This window comes from Coloeus monedula (genome assembly GCF_965178545.1).
Source record: "Coloeus monedula genome assembly, chromosome: 14".
In the NCBI taxonomy this organism is placed as follows: domain Eukaryota; kingdom Metazoa; phylum Chordata; class Aves; order Passeriformes; family Corvidae; genus Coloeus; species Coloeus monedula.
This window is the reverse complement of record NC_138794.1, coordinates 13,773,451-13,790,246: the sequence shown is the minus strand read 5'-3', so window position 1 is coordinate 13,790,246 and position 16,796 is coordinate 13,773,451. Positions and strand designations below refer to the sequence as shown.

The 16,796-nt window shown below is 36.7% G+C and overlaps 1 protein-coding gene across 6 annotated transcripts in view; it reads right to left on the bottom strand.

Annotated features, from left to right (window-relative positions):
• Window positions 1-16,796, bottom strand: part of TCF12 (transcription factor 12) — a 160,771-nt gene that overhangs the window by 97,812 nt on the left and 46,163 nt on the right. For all 6 annotated transcript variants that reach the window (XM_082290808.1, XM_082290811.1, XM_082290810.1 and 3 more), the window contains exon 6: window positions 7,994-8,096. In XM_082290808.1, coding sequence (XP_082146934.1) covers window positions 7,994-8,096 — 103 coding nt within the window. The remainder of the gene's footprint in view (window positions 1-7,993; window positions 8,097-16,796) is intronic.

The window sequence follows — 16,796 nt, the reverse complement described above, 5'->3', positions numbered from 1 at the left end:
TTAATCACCAGTGAGCTTTCTACAGTCTCCTATTTGAACAGGATAATAGTTATTATGTAGATCCCTAAGCAACTGCCTCATGGGGAAGTTACATCACCGGTATGGGAAAGAATCACCCCCTCCTCCCTAGAAGGGAGGTTGGCGCCTTCAGACAGACTCAAATTTAAAAATCCTACAGCTTCACCCAGCTGATCCCATCCACTGGAACACATCTACAAGTGCCCAGGGATGGCAGGAACCACAGGAGAGAAATATGCCCTTTCAGCATTTCATGCACTGATGAGCCTTGTAACAGATAAACATACCCTACAGCAGCTAAACTGACATGTTATAACAAAGAGGAAATACAAGACTTAAAAATTTCATCAGATTACTATTTATTCCCCTTTCAGAGGCAGAGTACACTGTGAATAAATCAACACTCAAATGTATCAGACTGCATTAACTAAAACCCAAGCTTGGCAGAACAAATTTTATCAGAACTAAAATATTTCAAAATGTAAAAGCCACAGACTTTGCATATTTATTCCCAGACTGGCAATTCAAAAGTACTTAGTATGACAAAAAATCTGGGTTCAAGTGTGAGACCATTTTGAAGGAGGCAACATTTCATCTTCCTCCAACACAATTAGCACTAGCTTTTTCCTCCGTTAGTGCACAGTGCAAGCACCACCACCGTCCATGGACCCCCAGAGCTGCAAGTTCTGCTTCTGGGACACACTGTGCATTGTCAAGATACCTGTGGCACTGGTAGTATCCAGTGAAAATAAATCATCAGCTCTTCCTAGCACAATGTTTAATCATACAGCTTGATGGGTTTTCAAGAACAAATTTATTCACTTGCTTATTTGACAGAAAGAAAACCTTTCTGATTTCTTCCTTGAACCGCAGCACTGCAGACTAAGCCTGTTAACAACTCCAACACTGATCTGGAGATACAAACATAGTCTAAACGTGTACAATACTACAGCATGGTTAAGGATGAAGTGTCTCAACACTCCAGCACACTCCTGCAGCGAGCGGATCACCGAAGGGGGGGAAGGCCGCTCACCATGCACCTGCTCACCCCTCCTCACCTTCCTGCGCCGGGAGCTGCCAAAGGCAGGAAACGCCGCGTGTGAGCGGAGGCAGGAGAGCAGGCAGGCAGCTGTGCCCACGCACCTACCTGGCACAGCCACACCTGAGCACCACCTGAGGAGCGCTACCAGGGCCCCTCTGCTGCAGCTGCTCACCAGGAGAGAGATCAAAGTCTCAAGGGGCAGAGAGCACACGTGGACACCTGCTACAGCATAACGTTATAAAGGACACAAGCCCCCCGCTGCGAGTGGAGAAAGCCTCAAGGTATTACTGCAGTTAAAGAAATGTTAGGAAAGCTATTTGATTGAAATATTACCGTAAACAAAAGGGAAAACTAAGCTTAACACACGCTCTCGTGAGCAAAAACCCAAGGGTAAAAATGCCCTGCACTTAGCACTTTCACTAAATGACTGTGTAATTTAATTTCCCAGAAACCCATTAGCTTTCACAAAAGGAAAATTAAGAGCAGATGAGAGCAGTTCTTTGGTGTGAGTGGAATTTATTTAATGTAATACCTGGGGAAAAAAAAAATATATAAATCTGAAACTGTATGAACAGATACAAAACACTGCAACTCTAGAAAGCTTCAGCCCACAGAGCAGCAGCTCTGTGCTGGCAGTAACCACTGTGTCAGAGCCCAGGTCTGAGAGCTGCCTCTGCCCAACACACCACGCCAGAGCTGGGGCACAGCCAGAAGCACAAACACTCCAGAACAAAAGAACTGCTAGCACTCAAAACAGAAACAAACAAACAAAAAGGAACCTCAATTTATTTATGGCAGTTTTATATATTCATATGTGAAGAAAATTATTCAAATAATTATCTGAAAGAGAGGAAGAAATAATTGAAATTTAACTTAAAACATTACTCTGTGTTTGAAATTTCATTATAAAACCCAAAATACCACAAAATTCACAATAGGCTTTTAGCCAATCTATATCATATAAAACCAGCACCAATTCAACAGTGACATGCCCCAAAAGGAAAACAATCTTAGAAGGGAGTTTAAATGGAAATCTTCACTTTGCTAGATTCATTATATGCAATGATTTGGAAAATGCTAATTATCAAAAAAACATAAGCCTATCAGAAGCAAAAAGACAAGAAGCATTACTGGGGTGAATCAATGGTAACACTTACTTTGGGAAAAGTAGCCATGATGTATTACATAGAGGTGAGCCAGCACCTTGGTATTTTTAGCTTTAATAATCAAAACAATAAGTGATTCAAAGAAACGTAAACATAATACTGTGAAACTGCACAATACAGTTATGTATAGCCAATGTTAAGGAACTTTTTCAGCACAGGAAGTTTACAATCTATGGCTTGTGGTGGACTCAGTACCACTACCTCTAAGTATTTATTGTAACTCTGGATAATGTATACTCGTGTTTTTTACTAGGGAAAGTTTTTTCTAAGCTCAGTAATATTTGACAGAAAACTATGCAAAATGTGAATCTTATTAACTATCCTTTTACATTTTTCTTTCAACTTACTGCCCTGTAAAATGAGATGGACTAAACCACTTGTCATAATCTTTGTTATGTCACGGTTTTGTCATTTTCTTCTTTTAACATTTTCCTCTTTCTTCCTAATGAATTCTCCAAAGGATATAAAATACTCTGTCTACACCATTCTCCAAGTTAATAACAATGTAACTGCATATAAATTATTTCAGATCAATCTTGCTATTACTCACATCTCTGGAGATAATTTCCATTGTAATGCCTGGTTTTCTTCATGTTTTGAAATATCAATGACTATAGAAAGCAATTCAAGGAAATCTACTATTATTTTGGACAAATAGAGGGTCCGCCAACTCCCTACTTGCATCTGCCCTCTCCCTTCCTAAAAGGTAATTAAAACAAGATTCCTAGCAAAAAGTACAATGGCATCATTCTTAATGTGTGCCATTTTAATAACTATTTACCCTTGCTGGTTTCCTACTATTCCTACTAATGCCTTCACCATTATAAAGTCATTTGATAACAAGATCTCTCTCTTCAATTCCAAAATTCTTTTATTGAAGGGTTACTGAGGAAGAAAACTACCAATTTTCCTGAAGATTAGTTAGATTCTTAACTGAGTACCAATTCAGATGCATGCCTTCTTTTAATTCTATTTTAAAGTTCAAAAGCCTCACCTTTTACTGAGAATAACCTTTCACAAATTATGGTTTTAAAGGCTTACATCAGCTGTTGAAGAACTGTATCAGTACTGGAAGGCTTACAAAGGCTTCAGCTATTTACCATGTTGCTTCAAAAAATGCCCTCCAATGTCCATCTTTAAAAATACCTCCTACTCTATCCAAGCCAACTGGAGTGCTTAAATTACAAGTCAAAGAATAGATTTTACAATAAAAATTAAGACCGTAATTTCAGTTCGAAAGATGCACTGGCAGAAGCCCAGCCATTCTCAGAAACCTGCACAATAAGGCAACCAACTCAATTAAATTAATAGTAACTCTAAAACCAGAAAGCATCGCAATCCAGATATTGATCACTCATTCATATGATTAATACACAAAATCCATTGTGAGTTTCACAGTAACCCAAAGACTAGATCTGAAAATTCTCAAAATTTGGCTTCCACCCATGAAGCACCTCTCTGCTCCTGCCAACCTTCACACAGTAGTTTATACAGCACATACCTATTAACCCCTGCTACACTGGAACAAGACTGCTGAACAGTAAGAGAGGGTAAAATTCATGGTGTATATAGACATAATTTACTCAGAAACCCTGTTTTGTGATGCCTGATGACAAACCACACAAGCAACCCAAATGCATCAAGTACAACCAACGGGAAAGGAAGTCACACTGCAAAAACCCGAACACGTATTACTCTGCTTCCACTTGACAGTACTATTTTTGGTTCTTTCACCTATTTATTCCAAACAGGAAAAGAATCAGGCTTACCCTTTATATTCACATTATAAACAGAGTAAAAGAAGCTGTATTTTTATTATCAATCTGAATAATTTATAGCTCTAATTATTGTAACAAGTTTCTACTCCCACCATGTAAATACCAGCTGTTGCATCTTGACTTCTCTACATGGTCAGTCACTCCATCTCTTAATGTTGGCCATAAGAAAGCACCATGGCATTACCCAGCATACAGCAGAAGCTTGTTAGGAAGAGGAGCAAAGCCATCAGGATGCTAAGAGACGTGAGTGTTACAACATCACCAGATGGTATGAAATAAACTAGTAACTACAACCTGAAGCTGGTCTACTGGAGTCAGTGAGTAAATGAGGATGGGAAAATGAAGATAATCCAAAATCCTCCATTCTCATACATTCAAAATCTCCGATTTCATTGACAGGTCTTCAAACCTTGTTGTTAGCGCAGAAATACCTAAAACTCTAAAATGTAACCCCATTAAACTTTAAAGGAACTAGTTAACGAAATAATGAGAAAACAAGGAAATATATTTGAAAGAAAACTTGGAAGAATGATCTCTCTACTTCAAGTGACTGATTTCAACATGGTAAGCTGATATCCAACCACTGTCTTTTCACTCACTATTGACTAAATTTTCTAATGACTTTTTGTCATATACAACCTTGTGGAACTGTGCAGTACACAGATGATGAACATGGAGCACAAAAGTATGGCTGTTATCCTTTCTACCTCTTGTGGAAAGACAGACACACAAAGAAAGTAATTTGCCCATTTCAAATTTTCAAGACAGACCAATAAAAACCCCTTTAAGCTATATTCAAGAATAATCTGCTTTCTTTCTTCCCGGTAAGTAGTAGCAAAAATGCTCAGTAGAATAAAGTCCAGGGAACAGTACAACAGCAGATACAATACCACATGCTTGAAGGGTCCTAGCAAAAACTGACCTCTCCTTGCAAGTGCAGAGTACTAAAAGGCAGCATAATTACAGAGAAAAGAATCTCATATCCTTGTGAATAGTTTCCTAGAATGTAATTAAAAGAGAAGTGTTGAATAAGCAAAGATTATCAAGTCTAAATGGAGCTACAATACCACCAGTATATCTTAGCCCGATTTTCTACATATCTCTATGGATACCAACAGACTATGCTGGTCCCAAGAGGATTCAGTGGTTTTACTCAAAATATAAGTAACGGCCTTCTTTTTTTATACTACCAAATCAACACGATAATTCTGGAATTCATTAGTGAAGAACACTAACTAATCCAGCATAATAGCTTTACTTCCTCTGCAAAACACTTCAAAAAATATCTAAATGAATATGGAAATGCATCTTTCTGTGGTAAATTGTTCATTATTGAATCATTATCAACTCTTGTTAGACAAAATTTCTCTCTTTTGCAATGTACAAGATCATTAAAATGTTTGAGAGCTCCATCATGAAAGACAGTGGCACTTTATAATCCACTATCTCTTCAGGCAAATATGCTTACGGCTGAACATAATACACAAAACAACAACATCCCCTTGACACACAATTCTTTCTTTTAATGGTGCTCTTAAGTGTTGACAGCAATGGTGAAATATGTTGTTGCTCTCTCTTCTTCTTTTTTAATAGTTTTTAACTATTCCAGAAATGTATTTCAGTCATGATAAAATGTTGGGAAGGGATGTATTTCTTAGATCTTCATTGTGGAACCCCAGATGCTCAATCACTGCTATTAGCCCGGTGAGATATTTCCTATAAGCTCATCAAGTTTATGTTCTTAGCCTCCATCTCCTTTTAAACTCCAAAGATCACAAAATAATGAACCAACACCTTAAATATCATATGTCTACATTAGCTAATAAAATAAATGTGTTCATTCTGCTTGTGGGAACGTGTCCACAATTTGGTATTAAAAAACTTTCAGTATCTTTTTGTCTAAAATACCTTTAGAAGAATTATCATTTTCTTAGTAATAGATAAAGAAACTACAAACAGACAATAGTACTACACAGAAAACTACTACTCTATGTTTTCATGAAGCTTTTATCATTCCTCTCTCAAAACTTTCACCATCAATTAAAATACAATGCATAAGTGAAATATACAAAGCTGCATCCTACACAGTAACATAAGTAAAATGAACAAAATTTTTTGTTATGACAAGCCAAAAGCCACAAGTGGAATACTTTGAAAGGCATACTTTCAGAGTTTTGATGTGATCATATCTTAGCAATATATACTGAAAGCTTTCTGTAATTCTTGGCTGCATATAGAAGGAAATGAAGTATTTTTGCTCCAAGAAAATAAAATCCCTAAGAACTCTTAGCCATAAAGCTTTACAAAACTATTTCAGTCCTCAGCTGCTTTGGGTGACTGACACATACATATCTTGCAATTTGTTAATCCTCTCTACAAAATCATCTAAATGGAGGCTTTGTCTCAAATCTGTATTAATGATGTAATTCTATTATATCTAATAGAATCATCTCTTCAATAAAAATGAAAAACCAAGAACATATAGTTGCACCAATTATTTTTGTCATATATTTAAAGGCATATATTGTTTAGAAATTGGATGGCTTAAATTAAAAACACAAGCAATTAACTTGCCTTTGGTAACATGAATTTAAAAATAAAAAAAAAATCAAACTTTGCTATATATTTTTGTAAAATGAAATCAGTATCAGCTACAAAGCCTAGAGACATTCCATACATGCTACTGACCAAAATACTGGAGAAGCAATTGAAGTAACTTGTCTTTTTTTTAGCTTTTTGCATTAGCAAAAAGACAACATGTCTGAAAGAGTATTCGGGGAAAGTGTACTCTGCTTTAGCAAAATAACTACTGCATTTTAGCTTTGCTGTCTTCAGATAGAAGTGTCATTGACCAATTGACATGTACTCTCTCTAATCAAAGTCTACAGAGACGGGCATTTTAAAACTGCGTGTTTTCCACTTCATATATGAAGTTTAAACAAAATTCTGTTTTCAGCAATAACTGAGCTTTGTCTGCCTCTATTTCAGAGAAAATTAAAGTAGTAAACAAAGACTGAGCAAAGTAGAAAGATTTCCAAAAGAAATTGCAGACCACCAGGATTTGGATTTAAGTAATCCACTTAGATTACCATGGCTATGTCTTAAAAGGACAATACTGAGACCACAAAATAGGTCATGTCTACAGGATGGGGAATATAGAAGTGAAACAATGTGAAATGTACAAATTCAGAACAAATATTCAGAGTCATCCTGAAATCTAAGATACAAAACAAAAATGGTCCCAAGACCATGTACTGCCAAATTAAATATTTTTAAATCAACATTTTAATGTTCCAAACTGGAACACACAAAATGAGATTTTTCAACCAATGCCATCAACACATTAACATGTTTCAGGTAACACAAAGTGCAGGCAATGAAACAGAAGCTTTCAATACCTAAGGCTACAATATAATACACCATTTGCTTGCTTTTTTTTCCAGTTTCAAAAGCAGAAAATGTCAAACAGGTCTGGAAGCAGGAGTTTCCATCTATTTCTTAAAAGTGACAGAGTTTCTAATATAACAAATATCAAAGAAATTAGAAAATTAGAAATAAGAAGCAAGCCCTCAAATTATTAATTGAGGAAAGCCTACAGTGAATTGGTAGGTCGTTCAGGAATTGAATGTTAGAAAAATATTTTTTTTTTAAAGCACAGATTAAAAATTGCTATAAATGTCTTCTCAAACAAAATTAAGAAACATTAATCTTTAAAATAATTTAGAATTTACATCAAATCCAAATATATCAGCTTTCTAGATCAACTTGAGAAAATCTTGGTATTTCCTTCTTCTAAAAAGTCCTGGATAATTGCCTTTATGAGGAACTCACCCAACATAAAAAGATTTGAATGGGAAAGTCAGTGTTGCTATGAGAAACAGAGCAACTTCCAGATGCTTGACATGTCAGGGCTAGACAAGGGAATGAAAAATGTCTCTTTCTGACCAAAGAGGCTTTGAGGGGATACTCGTAAAGAATTACCTACTTACCCATCAGATTTGAGTTCATGAAAGGTGTCGGGGACAATCCTTCATGAGGCCCTAATCGACTGTCATTCAAGTGATCACTGTAATGAGGACTGTCTGCAAAACCCTAGAGAAAAAAAGACCAGAGTATTAAACAGATTATTTGGCAGCCCTGCTAATTGAGTGTAATGACACTTTCCTAATTAAATGTGCAGAGTCACAATTGGTCATTAATCACAAAAGTTGGCTTTCAGGTCTATCTCACAGAAATTACTCTCTGCCCACATATTACTTTCTCCCCATCAAAAAGAAACCACATAGTTTCTTAATAAGCTGTGTCCTCATGGACAAGATTTCTAAAAATTGAATAATACAGAGATATTTTGATATTTGAATCCTCTTAGTGTTAAGTCACTAACCACAGAGAATAAAATTAGTCTGAAGAACTTGCAACTGATTTTTTTTTTCCCTAAGCTTTCTGTTTGCATTAATAAAAGACAGTAAAAAGTTCAGGAAGAGTCACCGATGTTAAGAAAAAAATGTTGGTGTAGGTGAGAAGAACAAACTCCATTTCTTCTTGCAGCCTGCTATTAATGTTACAGATTAATAGGCATTTTGACACTATCACATTACTAAACAGCATAGCTCACTGACAAAAGGTTTACTTCCATACAGCGATTAAATAAACAACTTTGTCATCCGATTTGCAAACAGGCACTGAAAATGAAATACTATTTTGCATTTTTCTACCATTAGCACAGCCAGTTTACCAGACTGGGAGCAACCCTTACAGAGTCAGGAAACACTGGCTTATTGAAAGCTTACACCAAAGGCAGAGATGGAAAACAAAGAAGTCCTTGGATGTACGTATTATTTAATTAAACCAGTTACGTAAAGCTCTTCTCAATACATTTCGAAATGCCGTCAGTTTTTCCATATTAAGGTATGAATATGCCATTTGCCATTCAGACTTACGAAATGCACACTGAATCACTTACTCTGTACCAAAACATGAAAGACCTGACACTCAAAATTGTACTTCCTTTGTAGCCAAAGTTCTGACAAACATTTTGTAAACCTTATCTTACAATTCACACTTAGTCACTTCTTGTTCAGAAACCTAAAGCTCAGGCCTAATTAAGGGAGGAGAGAAAATTGTTCACAGCTACCAGAAACCATCCCAAGTGCCCTGGTACTATAAAATCATCAATCACTGAACATTTATCATTTCTCCAGACTGCAGGCTCACATTCAAGACAACATTAATGGGGCTGAAACAGGCCTCCCTATCTTTGCAGGCATGCTGTCAGTTCTACCAAAGGGCTGCTAACTGAGGGCTAAAGAACTGTCACAGCACTACCGCTGCTTATGGATGCGTGTCACAGCTCTTGCTGCTGTTCGGCTGCACAGCAATCTTCCGGGAGAGCCAACTCCCCACTGAATCTTTGGCTGACTTTATCTGCTTCAGAATCAGTGATACACTTGTGATAGGCATTCAGAAACAATCTTAGTGACATTTACAACTTGGTTATGACCACAAGGGTGTCCTCTGGAAACCATGACCTAGCCCCGTCTGTCAGACAAACAGTGTGTAGCAGCAGCTGCTGAGGAGATGGAGTGGCTCCTAGCTAAGGTCACCACATGTGCTTTATTTTTATGCTGAAATGAAACAAGAAAGAAATTAAACCTGCTGAATAAAGACACAAAAATTTACAAATACAGGATGAAAACCAAAGCTCCTAAGTAGGTAGCTTCCTATTTGTGTCTCTGCTTGTACTCCTTATCATGGTTGTTTTTTTAAAACCTTTTCCCCTAAGGAAATACTTCAGCTATACTTTATTTTTAAAAGAAGGAAACTATAAAGGACACTATCAGTGATAAAAGAGGATCCATATCTCTCAGACATTCAGTAAGAGGTGCCCAAATGAGGCCCAGAAACCAAAATCTTTAAGATATCTTTATTTACAAAGTAAATAGGAACTACTGAAAATATAACAGGAGTAAAACTCATTTCATATACAGTTGCACATCATGCAACACAATCTGCCTAATGCACAGGATTCTTAATGGTCCTCCCCATGTTAATATTGCATATCCCATTCACAAAATAGAGGAATTGGAGAACTGGGTGGGCAGTTTACATGAAAAGGAATATTCTTCCTTCTATCATCAAAATTCCTTCAAAGAATACTTGATATCATGCTCTTTTCATATACCCTCTCAGTTTCCCAAAATGCACTTGCAACCAACTACCACAGTATCCAAGTTGTATTTCTACACCACCAGATAAATGAACTACTTCATCTATGTGGAAATGCTCCAAGTTATCCTTCACAACACCAAAGCCATTGAAAACAAAACATTTGGTATACAGGATGAAAATGTACCAAGGGATATGCAAGCCTTTTAAACTGAATTGGTCTTTTCTGGACTTCAATGCAATTCCTAAAATTCATTGTATCAGGCATTTCATTATTTGCCACTACAGAATTTACACTTGTGCAAATTGTAACCTATGCCTTCATCTACAGTGGACCAATGTAAAGAGGTCTTATGTTGGCCACCATGTCTGACACCAGTTATTCAGAGTCTTAGTATTCAGGTATGGATTATCAACTCAGGCTGCAGAGTTTTGTTTGGGATTAAAAACCCTGGGCTGGTTCCCACATACAGCTCACCCACACTAAATGAACGCAAAATAACCACAAACAAGTGCAGTTTTGATTTAACAAACAATTTTTGTACTTCACAAAAGCAAATTAAGAAAAATCAGAAGAGCTCTAAGGACAGTGATTTAAATTACACAGTTTTTTCAGAGCATTCTTCACATTTAAGCTGTACTTCAAATAAAATTGCATTCCTGATACCATTCCTTGCTTTTGCATCTGTATTAACCTACAGAGCAAACAGCACAGCTCTACTCCTGCCAAGAGTTGTTAACCAAACACAGATAAATCTTTAGAACCTTCCAATATCTTCTGAAAAGCTACTGGAAGCTCCTAGTCACACAATCAAAGCTTTAAAAATGTATTTAACAACTACAATAGTGCAAATTGACAACATATGCTTACTGCTCAAAGAAGAACACAGTTGAGAGCTTTAAAAAGTCTGGAATACCAATGGAGGATAGTGTTTTTTTAAAAGACAAACCCCACTTTTTTGACTGAGTAATGAAGAGAAGACACAATCAGCTGGCAAAAGCAACAGAAGGCGGGAGGGGATTTATATGAAATTCTATCAGAGACCCTTTTCAAATCCATGTTTTAAGCAAGACTCAATAATATATGCTGCCAAATTTCATTCTGCCTTTCTGAGAAAGGCAGGAAATCTCAGTTCCTGGCAATTTTGAAGACTAATCTACTGAAGCTCGCTTTAATATAGCTGGATTGGGACAGACGCCACACAGAAAAAGGAACTAATCAGTCATGCCAAAAGTTACTGTCCCCTCTTGGGAAGAGCTATTTGATGGTACATATTCTGGCTGGTGATGTCATTCTTTGGACCACAGGTGGGCTTCCAAAGCCCTTCGGAGCATTTCTACCTCCTGTTACCTGCAGGGCACGTTTAACATAGAAAGGCTGGAAAGAGACACTCCATGCTGAGTACACATCCCCATTTCTGCCTCTGTGGCTCCTCAGCAAACCTACCAATGCATTAGTATACATCAGAGTGCACAGTTGGAGTGTTTAGCAAATAACTGGCAAAAAGTCTACAAAATAGGAGTTACTGGACAAATTCATTTCCTGTTCTAAGCACCCTGTTCTGAAGGGACTGCAGATAGCTCAGAGCATTTTTCTGCTTGCAGAAAGCAAACTGATTTTGAATATGATTAGATGACATAGCTGTAAACTCAAAACTATCTTGCTTGTTCCAACCTCTTACATAGCTATTACAAAAACAAGCTTTAACTTTCCCAAAGGAAGACAAAACTTCTCTTTCTGTGCTGTTATAGCCCAAGTAAAGTGCAATTGGGGTTAACTGTTCCCTTACAGCATTCTGTAATGTTGTCACTGTTCATTTTGCACAGGCCTCTCCCTGGATTTCAGACTGACTGAATGTTTGTGATCAGAAGACCAGGTCAGATACATCTACAAATAAAAGCAACAAATATTGTCTACTAATACCTGTTACGAAATGCAGTAGAAAGACTACTACTAATTCGTGCTGCAATTTAACTGAGTAGTGCAGGCACTATCAACATTGAATGCTCTAACTTTATTCGTTTTTCAGGGATTTCACTGGATTAGAGTGATGTTCTCTAATCATTCCAATAAATAAAGTCCACCAATTAAAAAAAATTCCACAGCTGTAACATTCATTCCTACCTCTTTGAGGTAAGATGCCCCAAGTGCCGAAGGGATTTAGGCTGTATCTGTATCAGGATTTTCCAAGCACAGGGATGCTAACACAGCCAAACCAATTAAAAATCTGACACTATTTACAAAATCATAAACATTTGTACACGGGACACCTGAAAATTATGTTATATAATGTATTATTCTAGAAGACTCAGAAGAAAAAATGGGAAAAAAAATCCCAGCCCATACACCCAGAGGAAACACATTCCTTACTAGGCATGTTTGTCCTACCAAACCATGAGAGAAGGCCTGACACAATGAGTCTATGCCCCATTTTACAAACAAAGTGGCAATTAACTTCCTAAAACTCAGTATCTTTCAATGACCATTAAAGTTCTGTCATTTTGGTTCAAGTTAATTACAGAACTCACCTAAGAACAAGTCGAAAACCTTTCCCAGTTCACTGTCCCTATCCTTTTTTCATTGCACTGGTTCCAGAGCCTCTGTGGGATTAATCCTCTCCCGTTTACTTCCCCTTCAAAAATATAAAACTATTGTCCCATAGCAATTGTTTTCTGAAGTCACACCAGGATTTGTCCATGCAGAAGCAAAACTGTACTCCTGACCCTAACTCAAGTTGTGGGGTTTTTGGTTTTGTTTCTAAATAAGCAAAACATCCTATTTCCATTTCAGGGTAAAATTTGAAAAAAGAAGGCACACCATTTTCCTATGCATTTATTGAGTTCATACTCAACTCATTGAGTTGTCCTCCCTGTATGATTTACTACTCCACAGAATTTCATTTGCTCAAGTCTGCTAGACTAGAGATAACAGGGGTTTTGTTTCTCCTCCCTTAGCCCCAAGCCCTCTCCTACACAAGTCCCTGGGAACAGACCAAAATCTAAGGCTCATAACCAAACTGCCAGACCACTAAGCACGTATTTGCATTTTAGCCATTTACAATATGGTTCAATCATTGCCTTTAAACTTAACACATTAAAATTCCACTAAAATGAATGGTTGAGTTCACAGTTTGATGTGGCTGCAGACCAAAAGATTAAACTTAGTGAATGCTGCTTTCAATTCCTTGAGTTTTATAGTTTGGCTGACTTTAAATAACAAATATTAATTGTTTAAAGCTCAGGAATACTGAGGTCCCTTGCAAGCTAAATTTGGCAATGAACTTATGAATCAGGCAACAGTCATCCAAATGACTAATGTGTAAACAAACAAGTGAATCTACTGCTAAAATCCACTTTCTTTCAGATGATCTGGCTCTTCAAACTAATCTGAAAGTTCTAAAGACAAACAAGAAGGGAAAAAACACAAGGGGGGGGGGAGGGGAAGCGAGGAAAGAAAGCAAGATGCAGAGGCAGTGAGAGACAGACCAGAGAGACTGACTACATCCAGGAACACTGTGCTGAGTCACTGACTGAAGGTTAGACAAGAGGCTCTGTACAATCAGCCACACCAAGGTGTCCTAGTGAATTTAAAAAGATTATGGATTATATGATCATGTATGGTTCCAGAAATACACAGGGGGAAAAAAAGAGGGGAAAAAGGGGGGGGGAAAAAAAATAAATAAAGAAAATAAAGAAAATAAAGAAAATAAAGAAAATAAAGAAAATAAAGAAAATAAAGAAAATAAAGAAAATAAAGAAAATAAAGAAAATAAAGAAAATAAAGAAAATAAAGAAAATAAAGAAAATAAAGAGTATTTTGTGCCATTGAATCCATGTATTTGTCAATGGCTCCTAGAGGAGAGACAAAAGAGCCAAAAACCTGGCTTGGTCTACTGAACACACAGATGAAGAAGAATGCTGCAAAAATTAAGGTAAGATAAAAATAAATCCACAGAAGAGTACTCTTCCTTTTTGCCTTGAGGATCACTTGCACTACATTCATTGATCTTAACTGAACATCAAGAAACATCACATTGTCACAGGTCATGGCCATAACTCCATTTAAATCATTAACAGTCTTGAAACAAACTATCAGTAGGAATAATGTTTCCAAGCAATGACCAAAATCATATTACAAAGTCTGGAGCAGATGGATGATGATGGGAGTCTCCCCATAGTCCTTACACTGTTTCATCCATATTGCTGTCATTTGCTGTGCCAGGAAACAAACACCTCTCCTTCTGCAAGCTCCATGTTTGCCACCTCCCAGCCCCCTGAGAACAGCCAGTACTTCAACCTCATCTCCCTTTATTGTACAAAAATCCTTAAACACAGGAATGAACGCAGTTTGCTGATGGAGATCACCCAATTGCACCCAAAACAAGGAGCTTTCTAGCTCCACTTTCTAGCTTTAATTATGATTCATTTTTCATCATCATCAGCAAGCGTTAACATACAACTACAATATCCTAAAGACAGAAATGCAGCTTTTTCCGTTATTTGGCCACCTGCTACATGGTGGGGGGAAAGCAGGTATCACTACCCCAGATTTCACATATTATTGGGAAAAGTCAAGAGAGCTTTCACAAGTATGCTTTAAGTGTCACTGTAAGTAACCTGCTTGGTAACAGAGTTCTAAAACTATTCATTAGCTTCTTTTCACATATCAAGTTGAAATACATGAAAACTGTGTGTACAGGAATGGAGAACAATTGAAAACATAGTTTATTTATTTTTCAAATTTATTTCAAATATTATTTATTTTTTAATAAACATCATTTTCTCCAGCTCTAAATCCACTTCCAAGAAGTTAAGTTACTGAAAGACAAATCTGATTTTAAACAACTAAACCCAATAGCCAATTACATCTCTCTAAACTCCTGTGAGACAAATATCAACATGACATTCAATGGAACAATTCCCTGGCCACACAGAAAACTAATCTGTGAACAGATTCCAATGCTAATTTCAATGCGGTAGGTAGTTGCAATAAAAACAAAACAAAAGCCACAACCAAAAGATCCACTTCTCCAACATAGCTGAAATGAAAAATTCATATGATGGAAACCAGATTTTTCTAGCTCTTATCTAAGCTATAAATCAGGAAATAAAATAATACAAATATAGCCAACAGACTATATGCCAACAAGTGCTTAAAGAAAATACTTGAAAACCTAACTAAAGCATTCAGAATTTAAGAAACAAAACTTGCTTTGAAAAGTGCTGCTCATTAATCAAATTATAAAGTATGGTGCATCTGCAAGTGTCCTGAGCACTGAATATGGAATATTTAATATGGGCTTTAATTCCACAGTGAATCATCTGCTACCTTGTAGAATACATCAGGAAAAGCAAATAACCAGCAGCAGAACCACCAAACAACCTCCCTCCCCAGAAAAAAACCAAAAAAAACAAAACAAAAAAAACAAAACAAAAAAGAGGACAAAAAGGACACAAATACAACAGACTTGATAACACTTACTGTATTTCTGTGTCCCTCTTGTCTTGTTTTGCTATTTAACAGCTTTCCTTCTTGTTATGTACCTGAGATTAAGAGGTATAAAATACTATTTCAAAACCTGCTATCTCATTACTATTTTTTGACTTCTTTGCAAATTAAAAGTACTGCTTGGAAGGGACTACAGTTTGGGCATAAAGTATTTCAGGTTCCAATTCATGTCTGAGTATTTTACATACAGTAGAGGGAAGAACCTGTTGCCTGATGCTACAAAACCATCTAATCTAGCAGTGCGATATTGATCGGCTCCATTCCGGCTTCAATTAAATACTTAGCAGAGTTATGCAAAGGAACAGGAGGATAAACTGCACCCTCAGTACTGAAGCTAGATTCATGTTAAATCAGGTCAAAATGCACACTCACAGCTTTTAGTGCAATGTACATGTTGCAAGTTATTTCAAACGCCCACAATTCAGATTTTGGAAGAAAAACGCCTCAGCTAATTTATGTTAAATTTTTAACAGTTACAATTATTATGTATGTATATATAAAAGGAAATCCATCAAGGAAATATCTTATGAAAAACATTTTAGATATTCTTGATTTGGAGACAGCAATCTAAACAGATCAAAAACTGACTTGCTCCTTTTATTGTAAAGACGTGTTACGACAAAACCAAAACAATGAAAGAAAACCTTGCAGAGCATTATTCTTCATGAAATAGCAATCATTAGCCACACCACAATAATGAATATAATAGAAAAAATGTTTAATTACAATACCACTCTTACTCCCCAAAAAAAGCGATTATACCAATTTGTTGCTATGTTATGAGTACAAATTATGACTCCCAAATACAGCAGGAAAGCTAAAAGGTTCAGTATCATCTCACAACAAGAAGACAAAACTTTCAAGTGCTGTAGGGCAATATATTATTGTGCAGAAGACAAGGTACTCAAGTCAAGTACCTCAGAATTTGCTTCTAAGAGCTCAGTAGAGCAAGACTTTCAAAAAGCAGCTTTACCATCCTCTGCAACACACACTAAGAGCTAGTGCAAGGCATTATGAACACATGCAAAAAATATGTGTAGCTCTGTATCACTCAGGTAAGGGAGAGACTTGCATACACCAACCAAAGATATTCACTGAAAACCCACTACTACTGCACG